Source organism: Lampris incognitus, chromosome 15 (assembly GCF_029633865.1).
Source record: "Lampris incognitus isolate fLamInc1 chromosome 15, fLamInc1.hap2, whole genome shotgun sequence".
In the NCBI taxonomy this organism is placed as follows: domain Eukaryota; kingdom Metazoa; phylum Chordata; class Actinopteri; order Lampriformes; family Lampridae; genus Lampris; species Lampris incognitus.
Genome location: NC_079225.1, coordinates 8,531,265 through 8,556,168, shown reverse-complemented (window position 1 = coordinate 8,556,168; position 24,904 = coordinate 8,531,265). Strand labels below are relative to the sequence as shown.

Sequence of the window (24,904 nt, the reverse complement as noted above, 5' to 3'; positions counted from 1 at the left end):
TATATGTAGTACGCTTGGATGAATGGATGGAAAAATTACAAATGTAAGTAGATAAATGAATAACGTCATAGTTAGATTAAGGGATAAATCACCTTTCCCTGATGGGGCTTGGGTGCCCTGTGGATTGGGAGGTACGCTGGGTTTGGTGGCACACTTCTCCACATTGCAAAACTCCCAGCGGACACTGGGATCGGTGGTGTAACACCAGGGAGCTCTGTCCCCGTCTGGGTTCCTACACAGGTTCCTCCTCAGGTCACTGCCACAGAGAGAGTAGAAAAAGCCTTATATCGCAGAGCATTTAACTTTCAAGCTGGGGCCACATTCTGCAGGGTCCCCTTGTGGTTGGTTAATCTGATGAGCACATGCCATGTGATTAACAGCCATGTAATTAATTTTGTGATTATGTGGTATAACGTGGACTCACGAAGATGGGTAGTTCTGTGGGGTCTTTATGTGTTTGTGAGGTGTCGTGGAGCTCCAGGATTGGCATTTCTTCCCACTGATGGTCTCTGAGGTCACGCCACGATAGCTTGATCCATTCCCCTCATAACAGTCTTCCTCCTCAGTGGGGATAACTGGCTCATCTACAGCCACAGAGAGGAAATAAAAGTGATACATATAGGAGGGTTTCCGTGCAACGTCATCACAGAGATGTGTGCACAACTAGGGGGCAGAAAGCAGCTACAGCGCAGAGATTTTAACCAAGATAGAGCTCAGATACAGCAGAGAATTAATTCTCATCTCATCTCCTCTCCTCTCCTCTCATCTCATCTCACCTCACCTCACCTCACCTCATCTCATCTCATCTCATTATCAGCTGCTTCTCCGGGATCGGGTCGCGGTGGCAGCAAGCTAAGTAGGGCACTCCAGGCGTCCTTCTCCCCAGCAACGCCCTCCAGCTCCTCCTGGAAGGACTACACATCCAAGCTACAATGTCCAATCTGACCTGGGAACCCCTAGGCGCTCCCAGGTCAGATTGGACATGTAGCCCTTCCAGCGAGTTCTGGGTCTACTTTGGGGTCTCCTCCCAGTTGGACGTGCCTGGAAAGCTTCCAAAGGAAGGCGCCCAGGAGGCATCCTAATCAGATGCCCGAACCACCTCAACTGGCTTCTTTCGACGTGAAGGAGCAGCGGCTCTACTCCGAGCTCCCTCCGGATGTCCGAGCTCCTCACCCTATCTCTAAGGCTGAGCCCAGACACCCTACAGAGGAAACTCATTTCAGCCGCTTGTATCCGCTATCTTACCCTTTCAGTCACTACCCAAGGCTCAGGACCATAGGTGAGGGTTGGAACGAAGACTGACTGGTAAATTGAGAGCTCTGCTCTCTGGCTCAGCTCCCTTTTCAACACAATGGTCCAGTACAACGTCCGCATTACTGCTGATGCTGCACCAATCCACCGGTCAATCTCAATTCATTCTTCAAAGGATTAATGTATATATCACCATTGTCGTCATCATCATCATCATCATCATCATCACCAGTTATCATAATACCTGGTCTGGGTGAATCCCCACAGCTTGGCACCTCGCAGTACTCCCAACGTGTGTCAGGGTCAGTTGTGTAACACCACGGCATCTTCTCATTGTCTGGGTTACGGCAATGGTTGTTATCTAGGTCTCTGACAGACAGAACCAGAATGGCACAGAATCAGGTAGTCCGTTATTTAGAGAACCAAACAGACAGAGCTCGACGAACAAAAAGACAGATAGATGACCGACATACAAAAATACCGAAGAGCACCGATAAAACAATATGACACCATACTGATGAGGGGTGCATTTCTCCCCCCTCCATCTAACCTTAATCTTAATAAGGACAAACAATGCACTGTAGACCCCTTCATTTCTGACAAAACAATCTTTTGCTGCACGGTCTTACTTGCAGGGGTAGTTTTCAGGAGTACGGCTGTGTTTGTGTGGAACCTGGGACGACCAGCGCTGGCATGTTTTACCAGAGACTGTCGCAGAAACTGTTCCCCTGTAGGCGGTGCCGTCACCTGTGGCACAGGTCAGCTCCGGCACAATGGTGGGTGGCTCCGATGCTAAGATGTAGGGCGGACAAAAGATAGATGGTTAAAAGCATAAAGGCAGAAGCAGGTGTTGTATAAGAGGGGCTCAGGTATTTCCAAATAACTGCTGATCATAGCGGATCACCTCAGACTTCCCCAGCTGCCAGGGGAAACAAGAATACGGTGGCATAGATGCAAAAGTCAACTACGGTGACTTGGTTGATAACAAAACGATACACGATACTTGTCTTTTTTAATTCCCCAATTGTACTTGGCCAATTAGCCTATGGTATGGAGTGGAGCAGCGACCAGGACGGTCGCTGCTCCACTCCACGCTTCAAGAATATGATGAAAAGGGGGTGGGGGTGTTAAAGGTGATAGGCGTCTTTGCGCCCGTTCAGATGGTGGCTTTTACTAGCATACAAAGAAAAAGAGTGCGAGCACATAGCTTCTCCTCCATTTCGAAGGACCCACTTGGTCATGTGACATGGAGACCAGCTCCAAAGGGATTGAACAGAATGACGACATAGGCACAAGACACCCGAACTGCTTCGGGCACAAGTTGCAATATTTGAAAATGTCCAGCTTGGATTGCTCGGTGGAGAAGAAACATCACCTAAACAGACAAAGGATCAAGAGGAGGACTAACAGCAGCGGGGTATCGAGCAGAAGGACCACCGTTTGGAGCTGCTGGTCGTTAAACACCAGGGTCTGGGTTCTCCATCAGGGTTCCTACAGTAGTTCTCCTCCAGAAACTTATCTGGAAGACTGGAGAGAGAGAGAGAGCGAGAGAGAGAGAGAGAGAGAGAGAGAGAGAGAGAGAGAGAGGGAGAGGGAGAGGGAGAGCGAGAGAGAGAGAGTCAAACTGAGAAGGCCACAGATGTTGATGGAGATGCAGCGATAGAGCTAGAAAAAGAGACATCACAACAATGGTTAGGAGGAAGGAAGTTAAAAGGGGAGCTTTAGTTTTTGATCGTTGCATGATCCATACAAAAACAAACCAAAACCAAAACAAACAAAACCCAACAAATTCCTTGAGGGTGGACTTTGAGAGGAGGTCATTGGTGTTAATGGCGTCTTACACGCTGGGGATGTAGCCGTGGTGGTGTGGTTTCTGGGAGTCCCAGCGCTGGCAGGTGTAGCCATCCTCTGTGATGGAGACTTTGCCTCTGTAATCCTCCCCACTGCAGTAGATACACTCCTCTGGAGGGCAACAAGTGCAGATGTCATAACGCCTGTCTGTCTGTATATCCATCTATCCATTTTATGAAGCCAGCATAGTACACGGTGAGGTTCTTGCATCTACTGGAGATGGTGGTGTGAACTGATAGCTCACTATGCTTATCCATTTAACTATCTAACCATCACTGCACTCAGTCCATCTGCTTTGGCGCCTTACCGCTGCAGTCTGGTATACTGCAGGACTCCCAGCGCGTGTCAGGGTCCGTGGTATAACACCAGGGCCCGTTGCTGTCTGCATCTGGGTTTCTGCAGAAGTTAGAATCCAGGTCGTCCCTGGGGTGGGTCTGGGGAGTGATGCTGCAGCAAACACACCACAACAAGTTTAATGATGTAACAGGCTATATGATATGCTGTGCTGTGTGTTGCGTCGCAATGCAATGCAATGTCTTAAGCGATATGATACGATATAATACAAGACAATACGATACAATATTATGATATGATATAACATTAAGATATGATATGATATACGACATTAAGATATGATACGATATGATATGATATAGGATATGATTTTTGATATGATACGATATAATATGATATGATACGATACGATACAATACGATATGATATATGATACGATATGGTATATGATATGATACGATATGATACGACATATATATATATATATATATATATATATATATATATATATATCATACGATACAATACGATATATATATACATGATATATTTACGATATGATTCAATATGACATGATACGATACAATACGATAGGATACGATATAATATAATGCGATATGATATGATACGATATATGATATGATACAATATGATATGATATATATATGATATGATATATGATATGATACAATATGATATGATATATGATATGATGCGATATGATATATGATATGATACAATATGATATGATACGATACAATACGATATGATATGATATATGATATGATGCAGTATGATAGGATATTAAGATATGATACGATATATGACAAATGATATGATACGATAATATATGATATGACATGATATATGATACATATGATATATGATATGATACGACATATGATACGATATGATATTATATGATATATATATATATGATATATATATACAATACGATATAGTGATATGATACGATATGATTCAATATGACATGATACGATACGATATGATACGATACGATATGATATGATATGATATGATATGATATGATACATGATACGACATGATACGATATTGCAGCGAATTTGGGGAGCAGTCCGGGAACCACCACAGCCGGGACGCGAACCCGTGTCTCCCGCTCCGCAAACGCAGTGGCGCCCCCAGAAATTTTTCATAGGGGGGGGGGGGTCCAAATGGGGCCCCTAAAAATCTTGGGGTGGCACACCAAAACCAAAAGCCATGACTGAATTTGGGGAATTCTATGATGCTGTTGTAGTATACTGTATAGGCTAATTGAAAACTGTCAACATGAGAGTTAAGAAACATATACATTATTGATTTAAATGAACAGCACCTAATGTAAAATATCAGATAGAAGCATATTATGCATAATCAGAAGCATATTCTGCATATGCGACTCGTGGCTGGGGGGGCCAGCGGGGGGGGCCAGGGATAATATCAGGGTGGCAGTGGCCACCCCTTGGGGGCGCCACTGCGCAAGCGACCATGTTAACCAGTCGACTAAAGGGTCCGGCCCGTTAGTCAAGGGCCAACGTGTCTACTTATCCATACACGTTACATTACCCCCCCTCCTTCGGGAAGCACGTCCCCGCACTTAAGCACATCAGCTCCTTCACGCCTCTGGGCGCATGCGCTTCCGATGGCCTTACGGTCCCACCATCCCACATCGGACACGAATTCGGGGGGCAACCACAGGAACTGCCGCGGCCGAGACGCGAACCCGTATCACCCACACCGCAGGAGACATCGCCAAGGACCAACGCGTCTACTTATCCATGCATGTTACAATATGATATGATATGATACGATACAATATGATATGATACGATATGATACGATACGATACGATATGATACGATATGATACGATATGATATATGATATGATACATGATACAATATGATATGATACGATATGATATGATACGATACGATACGATATGATACGATATGATACGATATGATATATGATATGATACGATACAATACGATATGATACGATACAATATGATATGATACGATATGATATGATACGATACGATATGATACAATATGATATGATACGATACGATATGATATGATACGATACAATATGATATGATACGATATGATACGATACGATACGATACGATACGATATGATACGATATGATATATGATATGATACGATACAATATGATATGATACGATATGATATGATACGATACGATATGATACGATACAATATGATATGATACGATATGATATGATACGATACGATATGATACAATATGATACGATATGATATATGATATGATACGATACAATACGATATGATACGATATGATACGATACAATATGATATGATATGATATGATATGATACGATATGATACGATATGATATATGATACGATATGATACGATACGATATGATATATGATACGATACAATACGATATGATACGATATGATATGATACGATACGATATGATACGATATATGATATGATACATGACACGATATGATATGATACGATATGATATGATACATGATACGATATGATACGATACGATATATATGATACGATATGATATGATACGATATATGATATCGTACGACATGATACATGATACGATATGATATGATACGATATATGATATGATACATGATACGATATGATATGATACGATATATGATACAATATGATACGATACGATATGATACGATATGACACGATATGATATATGATATGATACGATATATGATACGATATATGATATCGTACAATATGATACGACATGATACGACATGATACGATATGATACGATATGATATGATACGATATATGATATGATACATGATACGATATGATACGATATGATATGATACATGATACGATATGATACGATACGATATATGATATCGTACAATATGATACGACATGATACGACATGATACGATATGATATGATACATGATACGACATGATACGATATGATACGATATGATACGATATATGATACGATATGATATGATATATGATACATGATACGACATGATACGATATGATATGATATATGATACGACATGATATGATATGATACGATATGATATGATACATGATACGACATGATACGATATGACACGACATGATACGATATATGATACGATATGATATGATGCATGATACGACATGATACGATATGACACGACATGATACGATATATGATACGATATGATATGATACGATATGATATATGATACATGATACGACATGATACGACATGATACGATACATGATACGATATGATACATGATACGACATGATATGATGATATGATATGATACGATATGATACGATATGATATATGATACATGATACGGCATGATACGATATGATATGATACGATATGATATATGATACATGATACGGCATGATACGATATGATACGATATGATACATGATACGATATGATATGATACATGATATGATGATATGATATGATATGATATGATATAATACATACTTGGGCCTGTGTGGGAATTTTGCCTCCCACCTCTGGCATGTCTTTCCGGATTTCGTTTTGGACTTTGTTCCTCTGTAGTCTAACCCTAGCCCATTCACACATTCTTGCAAGAATCCTGGACAAGACAAACAGGTAAGGGTGGTTATGCAATACTCATCAAAACAATCCCATTTCCAGTGAGAACCGAAGATGGTGGTCGTGTTGAGCATGAATCCTGCCGGCTAAACAAATAAAATGTCTGTAGGTCTGTTGCGCACTTCTGAGTTGGTTATTCATCTAATCACAGGAAAGCCAGATTCTAAGCCCGGCCTCCTGCGAAAGCTGCCCTGACTCCGGATTTTAACCTCTTGAGTCTGTTTGCAGATACAGTCCAAACATCACTGCTGTTTTTCTACAGGTTAAATATTAATGACAATTTGATACAGGCCAAACAATATCACACGTAATTGGAAGTGGGGCGGTTTGTACACACACGTGCGCGCGCGCACACACGTGGCAGTTCTAGACTGAGGACATGAAAGGCACCGATGAACTCAAATAAAGGGAAAAAAATGAATATTGCACTTTTAAGGCGTTCCCTAGAATGATGATGATGATGATCTTCTGGAGGGCAGAAGACGAGGAAGACCTGCCTTTGTTTTCATACAGGGTGATACTCGCCCTGCGTAGAACGGACTCTGTTTTCGAGTTGTGCGGCGACGTCCAGCACTCCTGGTCCTTCTCTATGTACATGAAGGACCTGGAAGACAGGGACAGTCAGTCAGGGCTCAGGGGGTCAGGGGGTCAGGGGGTGGCCGGTGGGACGTGTGCAGGTCTCGGACGTGTAAACTTACTTGCAGGTGAAGGCTGTCTCGGCGTTGCATTTGAGGGCGCACTGAGCCGCGTCGCTCAGCATGTACTCCCTCTTCTGCAGCGACAGGATCCACGCGCCCTCCGTCTTGGCATAGCCGTCCAGTGCACGGCCTCGGGCTGCAAGCAGGGGTGTCACACAGTTTAGGGCAATTTCACAAAATACTTTTGATCGGGGTGGGGTGGGGTGGGGTAGGGTAGGGGGGTTCTTACGTCGACAAATCTCACAAATCCAAAAACCCAGTTTTTGGGGTTTTTGCAGCGATCTATTAGTTGTAAGGACGCCGGCTTGATACCAACAGGACGTGAACACACAAACGGGAGTTCAGCAGCGTGTGTTTGTCTTTGTTTTCCAGTAAGGAGCAGCGGAGCTAACGTGTCCCGGAAGCTGCGCGCTGAAGCGCGGCAAACAAGCTGGGCGGTTGCGCCACCGGACGACGCACCGACGTCTGAGTCATCCACATGCAGCTTGGAAACACTGCGTTTAGGTCCGCCTTGAGATGCTGGGCGCACGCGCTCCGGGCTGCCTAAAGCAGCAGCCAGGGACCAGCAGGTCCACAGCCAACAGGTCCACAGCCAACAGGCCCACAGCCAACAGGCCCACAGCCAGCAGGTCCACAGCCAGCAGGCCCACAGCCAGGAATCAGGAACATTTAGCTGTCGTTTCATGCACTTGTGTACATGAAATGAAACAAAACATGGTTTCCCCCAGCCCGCAGCGGTGCAACACAACGACAAAAACACACATATCCAACATATCTATCAATCAATCTATCAATCAATCAATCAATCAATCAATCAATCAATCAATCAATCAATCAATCAATCAATCAATCAATCAATAAGTGGTGATACACAATGGAGGATAGAGCCACCAGGGGCTGCTGCTCCTTTCAGGCGGACATTCAGAGTGATGACGTAGGCACTGGTTGGGGTTTCCGGGGTGGAGCCATGTTTATAGCAGCAGCCTAGCGGTTGGTCAGCTGGTTGCCAGGGGAGATTGTGCTGTACCGTTGTGTTGTTTTGTGTGGCGAGTAAACGGGATGGACTGGACTCGATCTCTCCGTCTCCTCCTCCCTGCACTCCCACATTGGTGACCCCGCACGTTGACGACGAACATGTCGACCCAAAGCGATGACGACACCGCTCCGGTTCCGAGGGATGCTAACGGTATGGCTCATGTTAGCGCTAGCATCTCAGCAGCGACGGGGAAGTTGCCCGATGTTTGGCGGCACCGTCCCCGCCCGGCCATGGTTTCAGCACATTGAGGCCCAGTTCGAGCTGGGAGGAATAACGCGGGACGATACGAGGTGTTTCCATGTGGTGGCGGCGTTGGATGCCCGGACCACGGCCCGAGCTATGGGGCTACTGGAAGCCCCCCGGCTGTGGGGAAATATGGCGCACTCGAGGCTTCCTTTTGCAGCTCTTCCAGCTGTCGGAGATGGAGAAGGCGGGTCGCCTGCTGTCACTCAACGGACTCGGCGATAGCAAACCTTCCGAGCTGCTGGAGAAGATGTTGGCCCTTTTGGGCTCGGCGGACCCCTCCTTCATTTTCACCCATATGTTTCTGCGGCAGCTCCCAGCGCCTGTGCGCACAGCACCAGCCAGCTCCCCCCTCTCCTCCACCAAAGACTACCGCGCTCTGGGTGCGGGAGCGGACAGGATTCCCCCCCCCCCCAACCGACAGCAGTTCGTTCATGCGGTGCTCCCCACCCAGACCTCGCCCCCGCCGCTGGAGGACGCAGCGGGCACCGCGGCTGCGGTGGCTGCCCGCCGCCAGCGTGACAGCGGGTTGTGTTATTACCACAACAGGTTTGGTGCCAGGGCCAAGCAGTGTTGCCCGCCATGCAGCTTCAGCGTCCAGGGAAACGCCAGGGCCGGCGCTCAGTAGCGGCTATGAGCGCCGGCGAGAACAGCAGGCTGTTGTTTATCAAGGACTCCTTATCTGGCCGGAGGTTGCTGGTCGATTCGGGTGCCCAGCGTAGCATCCTGCCTGCATCGGCCGCAGACACCATGGCCCCGGCAGACGAGGCCCCCCGATGGATGCCGCGAACGGCACGCCCATACGTACCTAGGGCACCAGGTATGGCCGCGGTGTCGGTTCCCCTCCTGGGCGCGGACTTCCTGTGCGCCTTCAGGCTGTTGGTGGATGTTACGAACTGTCGCTTGATCGATGCTGTCTCTTTCGCTACATACCCGTGCACACTGGGAGGAGCAGGGACGCTCGGCCTGTCAAACATGCTCTCCGCCGGAGACACGTATCAACGACTGCTCGCAGAGTTCCCTGACCTCACCACACCCACGTTCTCGTCAGCGGTGGCCAAGCACGGCGTGGAGCACCATATTGCCACCGACGGCCCCCCGGTCTACGCACGTGCTCGGCGCCTCGACTCTGCTAAGCTCGCGATCGCTAGGGAGGAGTTTGCCACCATGGAACGCCTCGGCATCGTGCGCCGCTCGGACAGCCCGTGGGCCTCCCCCCTGCACATGGTTTCTAAGGTTGACGGCGGTTGGCGCCCCTGCGGCGATTTTCGTCGTCTGAGCAGCGCCAAAACCCCCGACCGGTACCCCGTTCCGCACATACAGGACTTCTCCACCCATCTGGCGGGGGCCACCAAATTTTCCAAAGTAGATTTGGTGCGGGGCTACCACCAGGTACCGGTCCACCCTTGGGACGTGCCCAAGACAGCGGTCATCACGCCATTTGGACTCTTCGAGTTCCTGCGGATGCCCTTCGGCCTCAAGGGGGCAGCGCAGACGTTCCAGCGGCTGATGGACTCTGTGCTACGGGACATGCCGTTCTTGTTTGTTTACTTGGATGACATTCTCGTGGCCAGCGCGTCCGCGGAGGAGCACCTGACGCACCTCCGGCAGTTGCTCGAGCGGCTCAGTGCGCATGGACTCATAGTCAACCCAGCTAAGTGCCAGCTCAGCCTGTCGTCCATCGACTTCCTCGGCCACCGCGTCTCCCCGCAGGGACGCCGTCGCCAGTTTTCCACGCCCCCGCACTGTGAAGTCCCTGCAGGAGTTCCTGGGCATGGTGAACTTTTATAACAGGTTCACCGCACACTGCATGCGGCCCTTGTACGAGGCCCTGCGGGGCAAGGAAGCCGAGGGCGAGGTAGACTGGTCCCCGGGGATGGACGAAGCTTTCGACGACGCCAAGGCTGGCCATGGCTTAGGCAGCCCGGCCAGAGAAAGCACCCGCGGTACGGCCGACACCCCCCCGGCTCTCAAAAAATAAACTTTATCCACTCAGCTCTTCTGCCCTCTGAGGTTGGGAGCCGATGTAGCCATTTGTGCGGGTTATTACAGCCAAGAACAGCTAGCGACAGGGTTGCCAGGTCTTTGTGATAAAACCAGTCCAATGGCCAATCAAAACTAGCCCAAAACTAGCCCCAAAACAGCCCAATACCAGAAGTCCAATGTGCTTCTCCGTTTTGCTGTGGGTTTGGAGATCACCATGACGCGCTCGAATCTGCAGTACCGACAGAAAGCTTTGGGTTCATCTCCGGCCACACCTTCTATCCAATCCTTCAGGCCGTTTTCACTTTCCCACTCCTTATTGTATCTCTTCCCATATTTTGCCCACTTACCGGGTGTCATCTCTTTCTTCCCGGATTGATAGCTAGGTAGCGTAGCTTTCGTTAGCTCAACAAGTCACTGTGAGAGCGGGAGTCAGGCAGGAGCGCGGGCTCACTCTGTGTGCCAGCCAGAGAGGGGCGTGACCCATGGCCACGTGTGTAAGTGCTGATCTGGAGTCAGTTTGGCTTGTTTCTCACTAATGGTTAAGATCAGGATTTGAGTACGTCATCCAAAGGAGCTGAATCAAGTGCAACTGGACTTGGTATATATCCGTGAAGACGTTTCGCCTCTCATCCAAGAGGCTTCCTCAGAAAGGCGCGAACTAGACCAAGCTAGACCAAGCTAGCTAACTTGGTCTAGACCAAGTTAGCTAGCTTGGTCTTTCTGCTAGCTTGGTCTTTCTGCCTAGACCAAGCTTGGTCTAGGCAAGCTAGCTTGGTCTAGGCAGAAAGGCACGAACTGAGGAAGCCTCTTGGATGAGAGGCGAAACGTCTTCACGGATATATACCAAGTCCAGTTGCACTTGATTCAACTCCTTTGGACAACCAGGACCTGGATGAATGAGAACATTCACAGACAGATGTGAGTACGATTGTATCAGCGCTATAGTTGTGTAAATTGCTGAATTTGAAATGTGTTTAAAATTTAGCCCATTTTTAAATTATTTTATTTAAATATACAATTAATGTAATTTGCATGCAAAACCTCAACCCGCAGGCAAAAAAAAAAAAAAAACAGCCCGCGGCAACATCTTGAAAGTAACCCAATTCCGCGGGAAAACCGCGGACCTGGCAACACTGGCTAGCGGTACCCGCAAAAAATGCCGACCTTTATAGCCAGGTCGGCAGGTGGGCGGAGCTATTCAACCGAAGGCGGGATTATTATAATGATTTTCCTTCCGTGACGTAAAGGGCGGAAGGATATTTGAACGGCTTGCTGGGTCTGAACTTTTTTCCATTTTTCAATTTGGCTGCCCGCAACAAAACGACTGGGTAGTTTTACTCCAAAGTTTGTGTGTTAGTAGGCCCAGCAGAGACGCACATGTATATGCAAAAACACTGAACAAGTGAGTTTTGCATAATAGGCCCCCTATAAAAGGTGAGTAGGAGTCGGGTCACTGACAAGAAGTCTTCTGAACCACGTCTGCTCGTGAGGTCAACGCTCCTGTTGCCTTACATCAAATATTTGATGTCCAGTTAAAAAAATGTAAAAAAATTTTTTGGTAACACTTTAGTATGGGGAACATAAACAAACTTAATTACTAGTGAATTAGTAATGATCAAGATGTCACTTTAGTATGGGGAACATATTCTAAGTAACAGAAACTTAATTTACAGTAATGTAACACTATGAACACTTGTAGTGTTGTGTGTTGTTATGTAAGAACAGAGCATATTTATTAAGTGATAGTAAGGGAGAATAACTCCTCTTGTGGTACTACCACCTTATAAAGGCCATACTAAGCAAAGCATATTGAGATGGTACTACTAATAAGCAATTCTGAGGTTATAGAGGGAAAACTCATAGTTAATGGCTTACTGGTTGTATAATAAGGCCATGCAGAATAAGGCATTAATGAGTACGTAATAATGACCAAGTAAGAGCCAATATGTTGCTAATTTGCATGCTAATAAGCACCTAATTAATGGTGACTACGTTCCCCATACTAAAGTGTTACCAATTTTTTTTTAAATTACTTATTTTGAGGGATTTTAACTTTTTTTTAAACTGTAAAGTACAATTTTAATTCCCAATATGACAAAAAAGGGGCTTATAATGTTTTCCTCCCTTTCCTTTAACTACAGATCTGAGCCGCTGTGCCGGTGAAGCGTTCAGACACACAAACCAACAGCTCACCACTTCACAATGTTCAGCCATCTGCCGTGAAAGGCTCGTAGACCGTCTACAGAAAGTACCTTGAACAAAAGTTCATCATCGTCGTCCTACCTACAGCTTTGCATCCAAACTGCACGTAGAACCGAACAGAATAAGTGGGGATCTTGCTTAAAAGCCTAAACGCTGTGCTGACACTTTGCAAGCGTGGTCCGGCCTCCGAGAGGCGTGCAGCCAAGACAATCTGCACACACACAACACAGGTGTAAATATCAGCTGTGAATCCCCTCACCAAGTCAAGTCGATTTGTGTAGTTACGAGGGCTCAAACCCTCACATAGTGAGAAGCAATTAGATGAAGGGAACAACGCAGGGTGGCCGTGGGCGCCCCTGGATGTTGACGAGGAAGAAGCGCAGAAAGGAAGCCTCTTCAGGGGAAGGATCCTTCTTCCAGTATATGGATAGTTGCGCAAAAGGAGCCAAACCGGGGCAATGTGCACGACGCGGTTAGAAGATGTAGAAATAAAACAGCTCACGAAAAGCGCACTTACTCGGGGAGGCCGCAGCAACACAGCAAAGAGCACACCACATTTCAAAGTGTGGGGAACACTTCCAAACGTCACCCTCCACACTGTAAAACATGACCTGCTCGGAGACAGAGGCACAACTCAGAGTTCAGTAAAATGCTGTTCATTTTCTCGTTTTCTCTTATTAATATACCGGTTTATGACAGGTCGTGCCTTCATGACGTCAGCAATAGCCACGATGTCAAGGGTATTTGAGGTGTTATTTCCTGCAGATGTGTCTTACCAGTGAGGATGAAGAGCTGCAGGAGGAAAGTCGCTTTGTACGGGTCCATGGCGAGGCCCTGACTAGCAGCTCACAGTCATCACGGATAGAGGTCTGCTGTTCCAGTATCGGGGTCCTGTCAGTTAGACAAACAAGTGCCATCTTATTCATAAGTCAATCATTGACCTAGCAAGGGCAGCTAAGGAGCAAGGGGCAAAAACCTTCAGTTTATCTGCGGTGAGTTTTGGAACGCAGAGGGACGCGTCTCAATAGTGTGCAATCACGCCCGTCGCTTCAGTCCTGATTCTGATTCGTTCCACGGTGATGACCCGGGCTGGGAGAGTGCAACACGTATTGTGTGGTACTGCGTGTAAGTGAGACCTTTGTTGTTTTAATCCCCACGTTGTTCCCCTTCTGCAACAATGTATCCATGTGGGGGGGGGGGACGCTCTCTCGACCCTATTGAAACGCACCCGCAGTTCCGATTTGCAGCCCTGGCGCTCTCTTCAGGAATTAAGAACAACTTAGTGTCGTTTCTTTTATGTGCTTGCCTACACAAAAGAAACGAAATCCCCGTTTCCTCTCCCCCCCCCCCCAGCCCACAGCAGTGCGACACACAAAAGACAAAAACACACCGCCCAAATTTCCCAAAAACGACACCACCAAAAACATACAAAAAAAAAGAAAGAAGGAAAGTTAACGATACAGTCCCCAAATTCCACTGCCCAGGAGCTCGAGCGCCAGCCAGGATGACTGTCGGAACCGCCGGTCTGCCTGGGCTAGCAGTTAGCTTAGCCTGCCCCGCTTCCGCGTCCTGTCAGACCGCCCTCGGGGTTACCTCCTCGCCCTCGGGGTTCCCTCCTCGGACGCAGCTCCGGCAGGGCCGTGGTGCCTGGGCCCACCGGACGCAGCAGACCAGGCTCCCTCAGCCGATCCAACGCCAGCTCTCCCAGCCAGACACCTTCGACACACCTCCCCGCACTCCACACCACGACACTAAAACACCGTCAACGCCAGACGAGGCCGCTGCCAGACCGCCCTCGGGGATATCGGAACCGCCGGTCTGCATGGGCTAGCAGTTAGCTTAGCCTGCCCCGCTTCCGCACCCTGTCAGACCGCACTTGGTGTTACCTCTTTGGGTACAGTTCCGGTCAGGGCCGTGGTCCCTGGGCCCACAGGACGCAGCAGACCAAGCTCTCCCAGCCGATCCAGCACCAGCTCTCCCAGCCGATCCAGCACCAACTCTCCCAGCCATCAAAGGAAGCCAAAACCAACTTAGACGCAGACGTGGACAAAGACCCTGCACGGACGGTACCGGGTGAGGCCGGTGCAAATGTAAGTTCGCGCCGCCATCTTCCTACACCGCTCTTTCTGGTTATTACCCATTTTAGGAAAAGATCTAGGAAACCTGACATGACTTTTCACCCCTTTGATATCATGTGACCCCTTGTGTGTTTCTCATCAACACGCTAATCAATTCTCCACCTCTGCCACCTCACCGTAGCCCACACACAGTCACAGCAGTCTGCAAGCCCTGCAGGAGGCGACTGATGCAGTTTGATCACAGTAACGTTGTAAAACAGTGAGGGGCATCTTTCCCTCTCTGAGGTATCACAGTCCCGTGTCAGATGACCTCACGTTCCTGAACTATGCTCTCGCTCTGTCTGGTGAAGCCTCTGTGTGATCTAGATTTGGGTGAGATCAATATGTGTTCTTAATCTTCAACCAAAACAGGCCAGCATGTCCTTCACTGCAAACATAGGTATCATTACAACACAACATATGTTACACAGCTACCATAGCTGCTGCAAAGCAGAGGGGTACTAATGGTCAGAGCCGCCAGTGAATTAAGGATAAGTAGGTCAGGTTGGTTTTTATTCATCGTCTGCATGAAGACGTTGGTGGAAAAAAATAAATAAAAAACCGGATAAACTCAGGTCTAATTCATTCTGTTTTAATTCCTTTATTTTTGGGACAAGTTATAAATGAGTTATTTCACTATTTCAAGGATATTTGTCACGGACCGGCAAAAGTGTGAACTGTGTTTGTAGGAAATGGCCTGCAGATGGCGATATTGATCACCAACGCTGTACTCATGAAAGCGGTTGCTGGAGTTGCACCACATTTTTAAGTTATGAACTTCATCTGTATTCAACTATTTGCTTAAAAAGTCTAAAAAATATATATGAAGGTGATGGCAATGTATGAGGTCCACTGAGTGTTGGTATCATTTTCATAAGGTCGAGATGGCTTCGGAGGTTCACTTATGTGGATTCATTTCGTTTTGTTTCTGTGCGTTAGGTGTGACGGGTTCAGACACGCCTTTCTGTCTCTTACGTCACATGTGTGAGAAGTGTTTTATGTTTTCTGTCTCTTATCTCACATGTGTGAGAAGTGTTTTATGTTTTCTGTCTCTTATCTCACATGTGTGAGAAGTGTTTTCTGTCTCTTATCTCACATGTGTGAGAAGTGTTTTATGTCTCTTACCTCACATGTGTGAGAAGTGTTTTATGTTTTCTGTCTCTTACCTCACATGTGTGAGAAGTGTTTCATGTTTTCTGTCTCTTATCTCACATGTGTGAGAAGTGTTTTCTGTCTCTTAGCTCACATGTGTGAGAAGTGTTTTCTGTCTCTTATCTCACATGTGTGAGAACTGTTTTATGTTTTCTGTCTCTTAGCTCACATGTGTGAGAAGTGTTTTCTGTCTCTTACCTCACATGTGTGAGAAGTGTTTTCTGTCTCTTACCTCACATGTGTGAGAAGTGTTTTCTGTCTCTTAGCTCACATGTGTGAGAAGTGTTTTCTGTCTCTTATCTCACATGTGTGAGAAGTGTTTTATGTTTTCTGTCTCTTATCTCACATGTGTGAGAAGTGTTTTCTGTCTCTTACCTCACATGTGTGAGAAGTGTTTTATGTTTTCTGTCTCTTACCTCACATGTGTGAGAAGTGTTTCATGTTTTCTGTCTCTTATCTCACATGTGTGAGAAGTGTTTTCTGTCTCTTAGCTCACATGTGTGAGAAGTGTTTTCTGTCTCTTATCTCACATGTGTGAGAACTGTTTTATGTTTTCTGTCTCTTAGCTCACATGTGTGAGAAGTGTTTTCTGTCTCTTACCTCACATGTGTGAGAAGTGTTTTCTGTCTCTTAGCTCACATGTGTGAGAAGTGTTTTCTGTCTCTTATCTCACATGTGTGAGAACTGTTTTATGTTTTCTGTCTCTTATCTCACATGTGTGAGAAGTGTTTTCTGTCTCTTATCTCACATGTGTGAGAAGTGTTTTATGTCTCTTACCTCACATGTGTGACAAGTGTTTCATGTTTTCTGTCTCTTATCTCACATGTGTGAGAAGTGTTTTATGTTTTCTGTCTCTTATCTCACATGTGTGAGAAGTGTTTTATGTTTTCTGTCTCTTATCTCACATGTGTGAGAAGTGTTTTATGTTTTCTGTCTCTTATCTCACATGTGTGAGAAGTGTTTTATGTTTTCTGTCTCTTACCTCACATGTGTGAGAAGTGTTTCATGTTTTCTGTCTCTTATCTCACATGTGTGAGAAGTGTTTTCTGTTCTCTGTCTCTTATCTCACATGTGTGAGAAGTGTTTTATGTTTTCTGTCTCTTATCTCACATGTGTGAGAAGTGTTTTATGTTTTCTGTCTCTTATCTCACATGTGTGAGAAGTGTTTTCTGTCTCTTATCTCACATGTGTGAGAAGTGTTTTATGTTTTCTGTCTCTTATCTCACATGTGTGAGAAGTGTTTTATGTCTCTTATCTCACATGTGTGAGAAGTGTTTCATGTTTTCTGTCTCTTATCTCACATGTGTGAGAAGTGTTTCATGTTTTCTGTCTCTTATCTCACATGTGTGAGAAGTGTTTTATGTCTCTTATCTCACATGTGTGAGAAGTGTTTCATGTTTTCTGTCTCTTACCTCACATGTGTGACAAGTGTTTCATGTTTTCTGTCTCTTATCTCACATGTGTGACAAGTGTTTTCTTTCTCTTATATCACATGTGTGACAAGTGTTTTCTGTCTCTTATCTCACATGTGTGACAAGTGTTTTCTGTCTCTTATCTCACATGTGTGACAAGTGTTTTCTTTCTCTTATCTCACATGTGTGAGAAGTGTTTTCTGTCTCTTATCTCACATGTGTGACAAGTGTTTTCTGTCTCTTACCTCACATGTGTGAGAAGTGTTTTATGTTTTCTGTCTCTTATCTCACATGTGTGACAAGTGTTTTCTGTCTCTTACGTCACATGTGTGAGAAGTGTTTTCTGTCTCTTACCTCACATGTGTGAGAAGTGTTTTCTGTCTCTTACCTCACATGTGTGAGAAGTGTTTTATGTTTTCTGTCTCTTATCTCACATGTGTGAGAAGTGTTTTATGTTTTCTGTCTCTTATCTCACATGTGTGAGAAGTGTTTTCTGTCTCTTATCTCACATGTGTGAGAAGTGTTTTAGGTTTTCTGTCTCTTACCTCACATGTGTGAGAAGTGTTTTCTGTCTCTTATCTCACATGTGTGAGAAGTGTTTTCTGTCTCTTACCTCACATGTGTGAGAAGTGTTTTATGTTTTCTGTCTCTTATCTCACATGTGTGAGAAGTGTTTTCTGTCTCTTATCTCACATGTGTGAGAAGTGTTTTCTGTCTCTTATCTCACATGTGTGAGAAGTGTTTTATGTTTTCTGTCTCTTATCTCACATGTGTGAGAAGTGTTTTCTGTCTCTTACCTCACATGTGTGAGAAGTGTTTTATGTTTTCTGTCTCTTACCTCACATGTGTGAGAAGTGTTTCATGTTTTCTGTCTCTTATCTCACATGTGTGAGAAGTGTTTTCTGTCTCTTAGCTCACATGTGTGAGAAGTGTTTTCTGTCTCTTATCTCACATGTGTGAGAACTGTTTTATGTTTTCTGTCTCTTAGCTCACATGTGTGAGAAGTGTTTTCTGTCTCTTACCTCACATGTGTGAGAAGTGTTTTCTGTCTCTTATCTCACATGTGTGAGAAGTGTTTTATGTCTCTTACCTCACATGTGTGACAAGTGTTTCATGTTTTCTGTCTCTTATCTCACATGTGTGAGAAGTGTTTTATGTCTCTTATCTCACATGTGTGAGAAGTGTTTTATGTTTTCTGTCTCTTATCTCACATGTGTGAGAAGTGTTTTATGTTTTCTGTCTCTTACCTCACATGTGTGAGAAGTGTTTCATGTTTTCTGTCTCTTATCTCACATGTGTGAGAAGTGTTTTCTGTTTTCTGTCTCTTATCTCACATGTGTGAGAAGTGTTTTATGTTTTCTGTCTCTTATCTCACATGTGTGAGAAGTGTTTCATGTTTTCTGTCTCTTATCTCACATGTGTGAGAAGTGTTTTATGTCTCTTATCTCACATGTGTGAGAAGTGTTTCATGTTTTCTGTCTCTTACCTCACATGTGTGACAAGTGTTTCATGTTTTCTGTCTCTTATCTCACATGTGTGACAAGTGTTTTCTTTCTCTTATATCACATGTGTGACAAGTGTTTTCTGTCTCTTATCTCACATGTGTGACAAGTGTTTTCTGTCTCTTATCTCACATGTGTGACAAGTGTTTTCTTTCTCTTATCTCACATGTGTGACAAGTGTTTTCTGTCTCTTACCTCACATGTGTGAGAAGTGTTTTATGTTTTCTGTCTCTTATCTCACATGTGTGACAAGTGTTTTCTGTCTCTTACGTCACATGTGTGAGAAGTGTTTTCTGTCTCTTACCTCACATGTGTGAGAAGTGTTTTATGTTTTCTGTCTCTTACCTCACATGTGTGAGAAGTGTTTTATGTTTTCTGTCTCTTATCTCACATGTGTGAGAAGTGTTTCATGTTTTCTGTCTCTTATCTCACATGTGTGAGAAGTGTTTTCTGTCTCTTACCTCACATGTGTGAGAAGTTTTTTATGTTTTCTGTCTCTTATCTCACATGTGTAAGAAATGTTTTATGTTTTCTGTCTCTTATCTCACATGTGTGAGAAGTGTTTTCTGTCTCTTACCTCACATGTGTAAGAAATGTTTTATGTTTTCTGTCTCTTATCTCACATGTGTGAGAAGTGTTTTCTGTCTCTTACCTCACATGTGTAAGAAATGTTTTATGTTTTCTGTCTCTTATCTCACATGTGTGAGAAGTGTTTTATGTCTCTTACCTCACATGTGTGAGAAGTGTTTCATGTTTTCTGTCTCTTATCTCACATGTGTGAGAAGTGTTTCATGTTTTCTATCTCTTATCTCACATGTGTGAGAAGTGTTTTCTGTCTTTTATCTCACATGTGTGAGAAGTGTTTTCTGTCTCTTATCTCACATGTGTGAGAAGTGTTTTCTGTCTCTTATCTCACATGTGTGAGAAGTGTTTTATGTTTTCTGTCTCTTATCTCACATGTGTGAGAAGTGTTTTATGTTTTCTGTCTCTTATCTCACATGTGTGAGAAGTGTTTTATGTTTTCTGTCTCTTATCTCACATGTGTGAGAAGTGTTTCATGTTTTCTGTCTCTTATCTCACATGTGTGAGAAGTGTTTTCTGTCTCTTATCTCACATGTGTGACAAGTGTTTTCTGTCTCTTATCTCACATGTGTGAGAAGTGTTTTATGTTTTCTGTCTCTTATCTCACATGTGTGAGAAGTGTTTTCTGTCTCTTATCTCACATGTGTGAGAAGTGTTTTCTGTCTCTTATCTCACATGTGTGAGAAGTGTTTTATGTTTTCTGTCTCTTATCTCACATGTGTGAGAAGTGTTTTATGTTTTCTGTCTCTTATCTCACATGTGTGAGAAGTGTTTTCTGTCTCTTATCTCACATGTGTGAGAAGTGTTTTATGTTTTCTGTCTCTTATCTCACATGTGTGAGAAGTGTTTTATGTTTTCTGTCTCTTATCTCACATGTGTGAGAAGTGTTTTATGTTTTCTGTCTCTTATCTCACATGTGTGAGAAGTGTTTTATGTGTCTTATCTCACATGTGTGAGAAGTGTTTTCTGTCTCTTATCTCACATGTGTGAGAAGTGTTTTATGTTTTCTGTCTCTTATCTCACATGTGTGAGAAGTGTTTTCTGTCTCTTATCTCACATGTGTGAGAAGTGTTTTATGTCTCTTACCTCACATGTGTGAGAAGTGTTTCATGTTTTCTGTCTCTTATCTCACATGTGTGAGAAGTGTTTTCTGTCTCTTTTCTCACATGTGTGAGAAGTGTTTTCTGTCTCTTATCTCACATGTGTGAGAAGTGTTTTATGTTTTCTGTCTCTTATCTCACATGTGTGAGAAGTGTTTTATGTTTTCTGTCTCTTATCTCACATGTGTGAGAAGTGTTTTCTGTCTCTTATCTCACATGTGTGAGAAGTGTTTTATGTTTTCTGTCTCTTATCTCACATGTGTGAGAAGTGTTTTATGTTTTCTGTCTCTTACCTCACATGTGTGAGAAGTGTTTTCTGTCTCTTATCTCACATGTGTGAGAAGTGTTTTATGTTTTCTGTCTCTTATCTCACATGTGTGAGAAGTGTTTTATGTTTTCTGTCTCTTATCTCACATGTGTGAGAAGTGTTTTATGTTTTCTGTCTCTTACCTCACATGTGTGAGAAGTGTTTTCTGTCTCTTATCTCACATGTGTGAGAAGTGTTTCATGTTTTCTGTCTCTTACCTCACATGTGTGAGAAGTGTTTTCTGTCTCTTACCTCACATGTGTGAGAAGTGTTTCATGTTTTCTGTCTCTCATCTCACATGTGTGACAAGTGTTTTCTTTCTCTTATCTCACATGTGTGACAAGTGTTTTCTGTCTCTTATCTCACATGTGTGACAAGTGTTTTCTCTCTCTTATCTCACATGTGTGAGAAGTGTTTTCTGTCTCTTATCTCACATGTGTGAGAAGTGTTTTATGTTTTCTGTCTCTTATCTCACATGTGTGAGAAGTGTTCCATGTTTTCTGTCTCTTATCTCACATGTGTGAGAAGTGTTTTCTGTCTCTTATCTCACATGTGTGAGAAGTGTTTTCTGTCTCTTACCTCACATGTGTGAGAAGTGTTTCATGTTTTCTGTCTCTTATCTCACATGTGTGAGAAGTGTTTCATGTTTTCTGTCTCTTACCTCACATGTGTGACAAGTGTTTCATGTTTTCTGTCTCTTATCTCACATGTGTGACAAGTGTTTCATGTTTTCTGTCTCTTATCTCACATGTGTGACAAGTGTTTTCTGTCTCTTATCTCACATGTGTGAGAAGTGTTTCATGTTTTCTTTCTCTTATCTCACATGTGTGACAAGTGTTTCATGTTTTCTGTCTCTTACCTCACATGTTTGACAAGTGTTTTCGTTCTCTTATCTCACATGTGTGACAAGTGTTTTCTTTCTCTTATCTCACATGTGTGAGAAGTGTTTTCTGTCTCTTATCTCACATGTGTGAGAAGTGTTTTCTGTCTCTTATCTCACATGTGTGAGAAGTGTTTTATGTTTTCTGTCTCTTATCTCACATGTGTGAGAAGTGTTTTATGTTTTATGTCTCTTATCTCACATGCGTGAGAAGTGTTTAATGTTTTCTGTCTCTTATCTCACATGTGTGAGAAGTGTTTTATGTTTTATGTCTCTTATCTCACATGTGTGAGAAGTGTTTTATGTTTTATGTCTCTTATCTCACATGTGTGAGAAGTGTTTTATGTTTTATGTCTCTTATCTCACATGCGTGAGAAGTGTTTAATGTTTTCTGTCTCTTATCTCACATGTGTGAGAAGTGTTTTATGTTTTATGTCTCTTATCTCACATGTGTGAGAAGTGTTTCATGTTTTATGTCTCTTATCTCACATGTGTGAGAAGTGTTTTATGTCTCTTATCTCACATGTGTGAGAAGTGTTTTCTGTCTCTTATCTCACATGTGTGAGAAGTGTTTTATGTTTTCTGTCTCTTATCTCACATGTGTGAGAAGTGTTTTATGTTTTATGTCTCTTATCTCACATGTGTGAGAAGTGTTTTCTGTCTCTTATCTCACATGTGTGAGAAGTGTTTTCTGTCTCTTATCTCACATGTGTGAGAAGTGTTTCATGTTTTCTGTCTCTTATCTCACATGTGTGAGAAGTGTTTTATGTCTCTTATCTCACATGTGTGAGAAGTGTTTTATGTTTTCTGTCTCTTATCTCACATCTGTGAGAAGTGTTTTATGTCTCTTATCTCACATGTGTGAGAAGTGTTTTATGTTTTCTGTCTCTTATCTCACATGTGTGAGAAGTGTTTTCTGTCTCTTACCTCACATGTGTGAGAAGTGTTTTATGTTTTCTGTCTCTTATCTCACATGTGTGAGAAGTGTTTTCTGTCTCTTATCTCACATGTGTGAGAAGTGTTTTCTTTCTCTTATCTCACATGTGTGAGAAGTGTTTTCTGTCTCTTACCTCACATGTGTGAGAAGTGTTTTCTGTCTCTTACCTCACATGTGTGAGAAGTGTTTTCTGTCTCTTATCTCACATGTGTGAGAAGTGTTTTCTGTCTCTTATCTCACATGCGTGAGAAGTGTTTTATGTTTTATGTCTCTTATCTCACATGTATGAGAAGTGTTTTATGTTTTCTGTCTCTTATCTCACATGTGTGAGAAGTGTTTTCTGTCTCTTACCTCACATGTGTGAGAAGTGTTTTATGTTTTCTGTCTCTTATCTCACATGTGTGAGAAGTGTTTTATGTCTCTTATCTCACATGTGTGAGAAGTGTTTTCTGTCTCTTATCTCACATGTGTGAGAAGTGTTTTCTGTCTCTTATCTCACATGTGTGAGAAGTGTTTTCTGTCTCTTATCTCACATGTGTGAGAAGTGTTTTCTGTCTCTTATCTCACATGTGTGAGAAGTGTTTTCTGTCTCTTATCTCACATGTGTGAGAAGTGTTTTCTGTCTCTTATCTCACATGTGTGAGAAGTGTTTTCTGTCTCTTATCTCACATGTGTGAGAAGTGTTTTCTGTCTCTTATCTCACATGTGTGAGAAGTGTTTCATGTTTTCTGTCTCTTACCTCACATGTGTGACAAGTGTTTCATGTTTTCTGTCTCTTATCTCACATGTGTGACAAGTGTTTTCTGTCTCTTATCTCACATGTGTGAGAAGTGTTTCATGTTTTCTTTCTCTTATCTCACATGTGTGACAAGTGTTTCATGTTTTCTGTCTCTTACCTCACATGTGTGACAAGTGTTTTCGTTCTCATATCTCACATGTGTGACAAGTGTTTTCTTTCTCTTATCTCACATGTGTGAGAAGTGTTTTCTGTCTCTTATCTCACATGTGTGACAAGTGTTTTCTGTCTCTTATCTCACATGTGTGACAAGTGTTTTCTTTCTCTTATCTCACATGTGTGAGAAGTGTTTTCTGTCTCTTATCTCACATGTGTGAGAAGTGTTTTCTGTCTCTTATCTCACATGTGTGAGAAGTGTTTAATGTTTTCTGTCTCTTATCTCACATGTGTGAGAAGTGTTTTATGTTTTATGTCTCTTATCTCACATGCGTGAGAAGTGTTTAATGTTTTCTGTCTCTTATCTCACATGTGTGAGAAGTGTTTTATGTTTTATGTCTCTTATCTCACATGTGTGAGAAGTGTTTAATGTTTTCTGTCTCTTATCTCACATGTGTGAGAAGTGTTTTATGTTTTATGTCTCTTATCTCACATGTGTGAGAAGTGTTTCATGTTTTATGTCTCTTATCTCACATGTGTGAGAAGTGTTTTCTGTCTCTTATCTCACATGTGTGAGAAGTGTTTTATGTTTTCTGTCTCTTATCTCACATGTGTGAGAAGTGTTTTCTGTCTCTTATCTCACATGTGTGAGAAGTGTTTTATGTTTTCTGTCTCTTATCTCACATGTGTGAGAAGTGTTTTATGTTTTATGTCTCTTATCTCACATGTGTGAGAAGTGTTTTCTGTCTCTTATCTCACATGTGTGAGAAGTGTTTTCTGTCTCTTATCTCACATGTGTGAGAA

General features: G+C 43.6%; 1 protein-coding gene across 1 annotated transcript in view; it reads right to left on the bottom strand.

Moving 5' to 3' along the window:
* Positions 1 to 14,110, bottom strand: part of plg (plasminogen) — a 28,673-nt gene extending 14,563 nt beyond the window's left edge. The window contains exons 1-11 of the mRNA XM_056294820.1: positions 13,996 to 14,110; positions 7,753 to 7,888; positions 7,552 to 7,658; positions 6,920 to 7,034; positions 3,410 to 3,549; positions 3,093 to 3,213; positions 2,660 to 2,778; positions 1,881 to 2,043; positions 1,496 to 1,620; positions 425 to 584; positions 93 to 256 (exon numbers count right to left, since the gene is read on the bottom strand). Coding sequence (XP_056150795.1) covers positions 93 to 256; positions 425 to 584; positions 1,496 to 1,620; positions 1,881 to 2,043; positions 2,660 to 2,778; positions 3,093 to 3,213; positions 3,410 to 3,549; positions 6,920 to 7,034; positions 7,552 to 7,658; positions 7,753 to 7,888; positions 13,996 to 14,044 — 1,399 coding nt within the window. The 5' untranslated portion in view covers positions 14,045 to 14,110. The remainder of the gene's footprint in view (positions 1 to 92; positions 257 to 424; positions 585 to 1,495; positions 1,621 to 1,880; positions 2,044 to 2,659; positions 2,779 to 3,092; positions 3,214 to 3,409; positions 3,550 to 6,919; positions 7,035 to 7,551; positions 7,659 to 7,752; positions 7,889 to 13,995) is intronic.
* Positions 14,111 to 24,904: the final 10,794 nt, after the last annotated feature.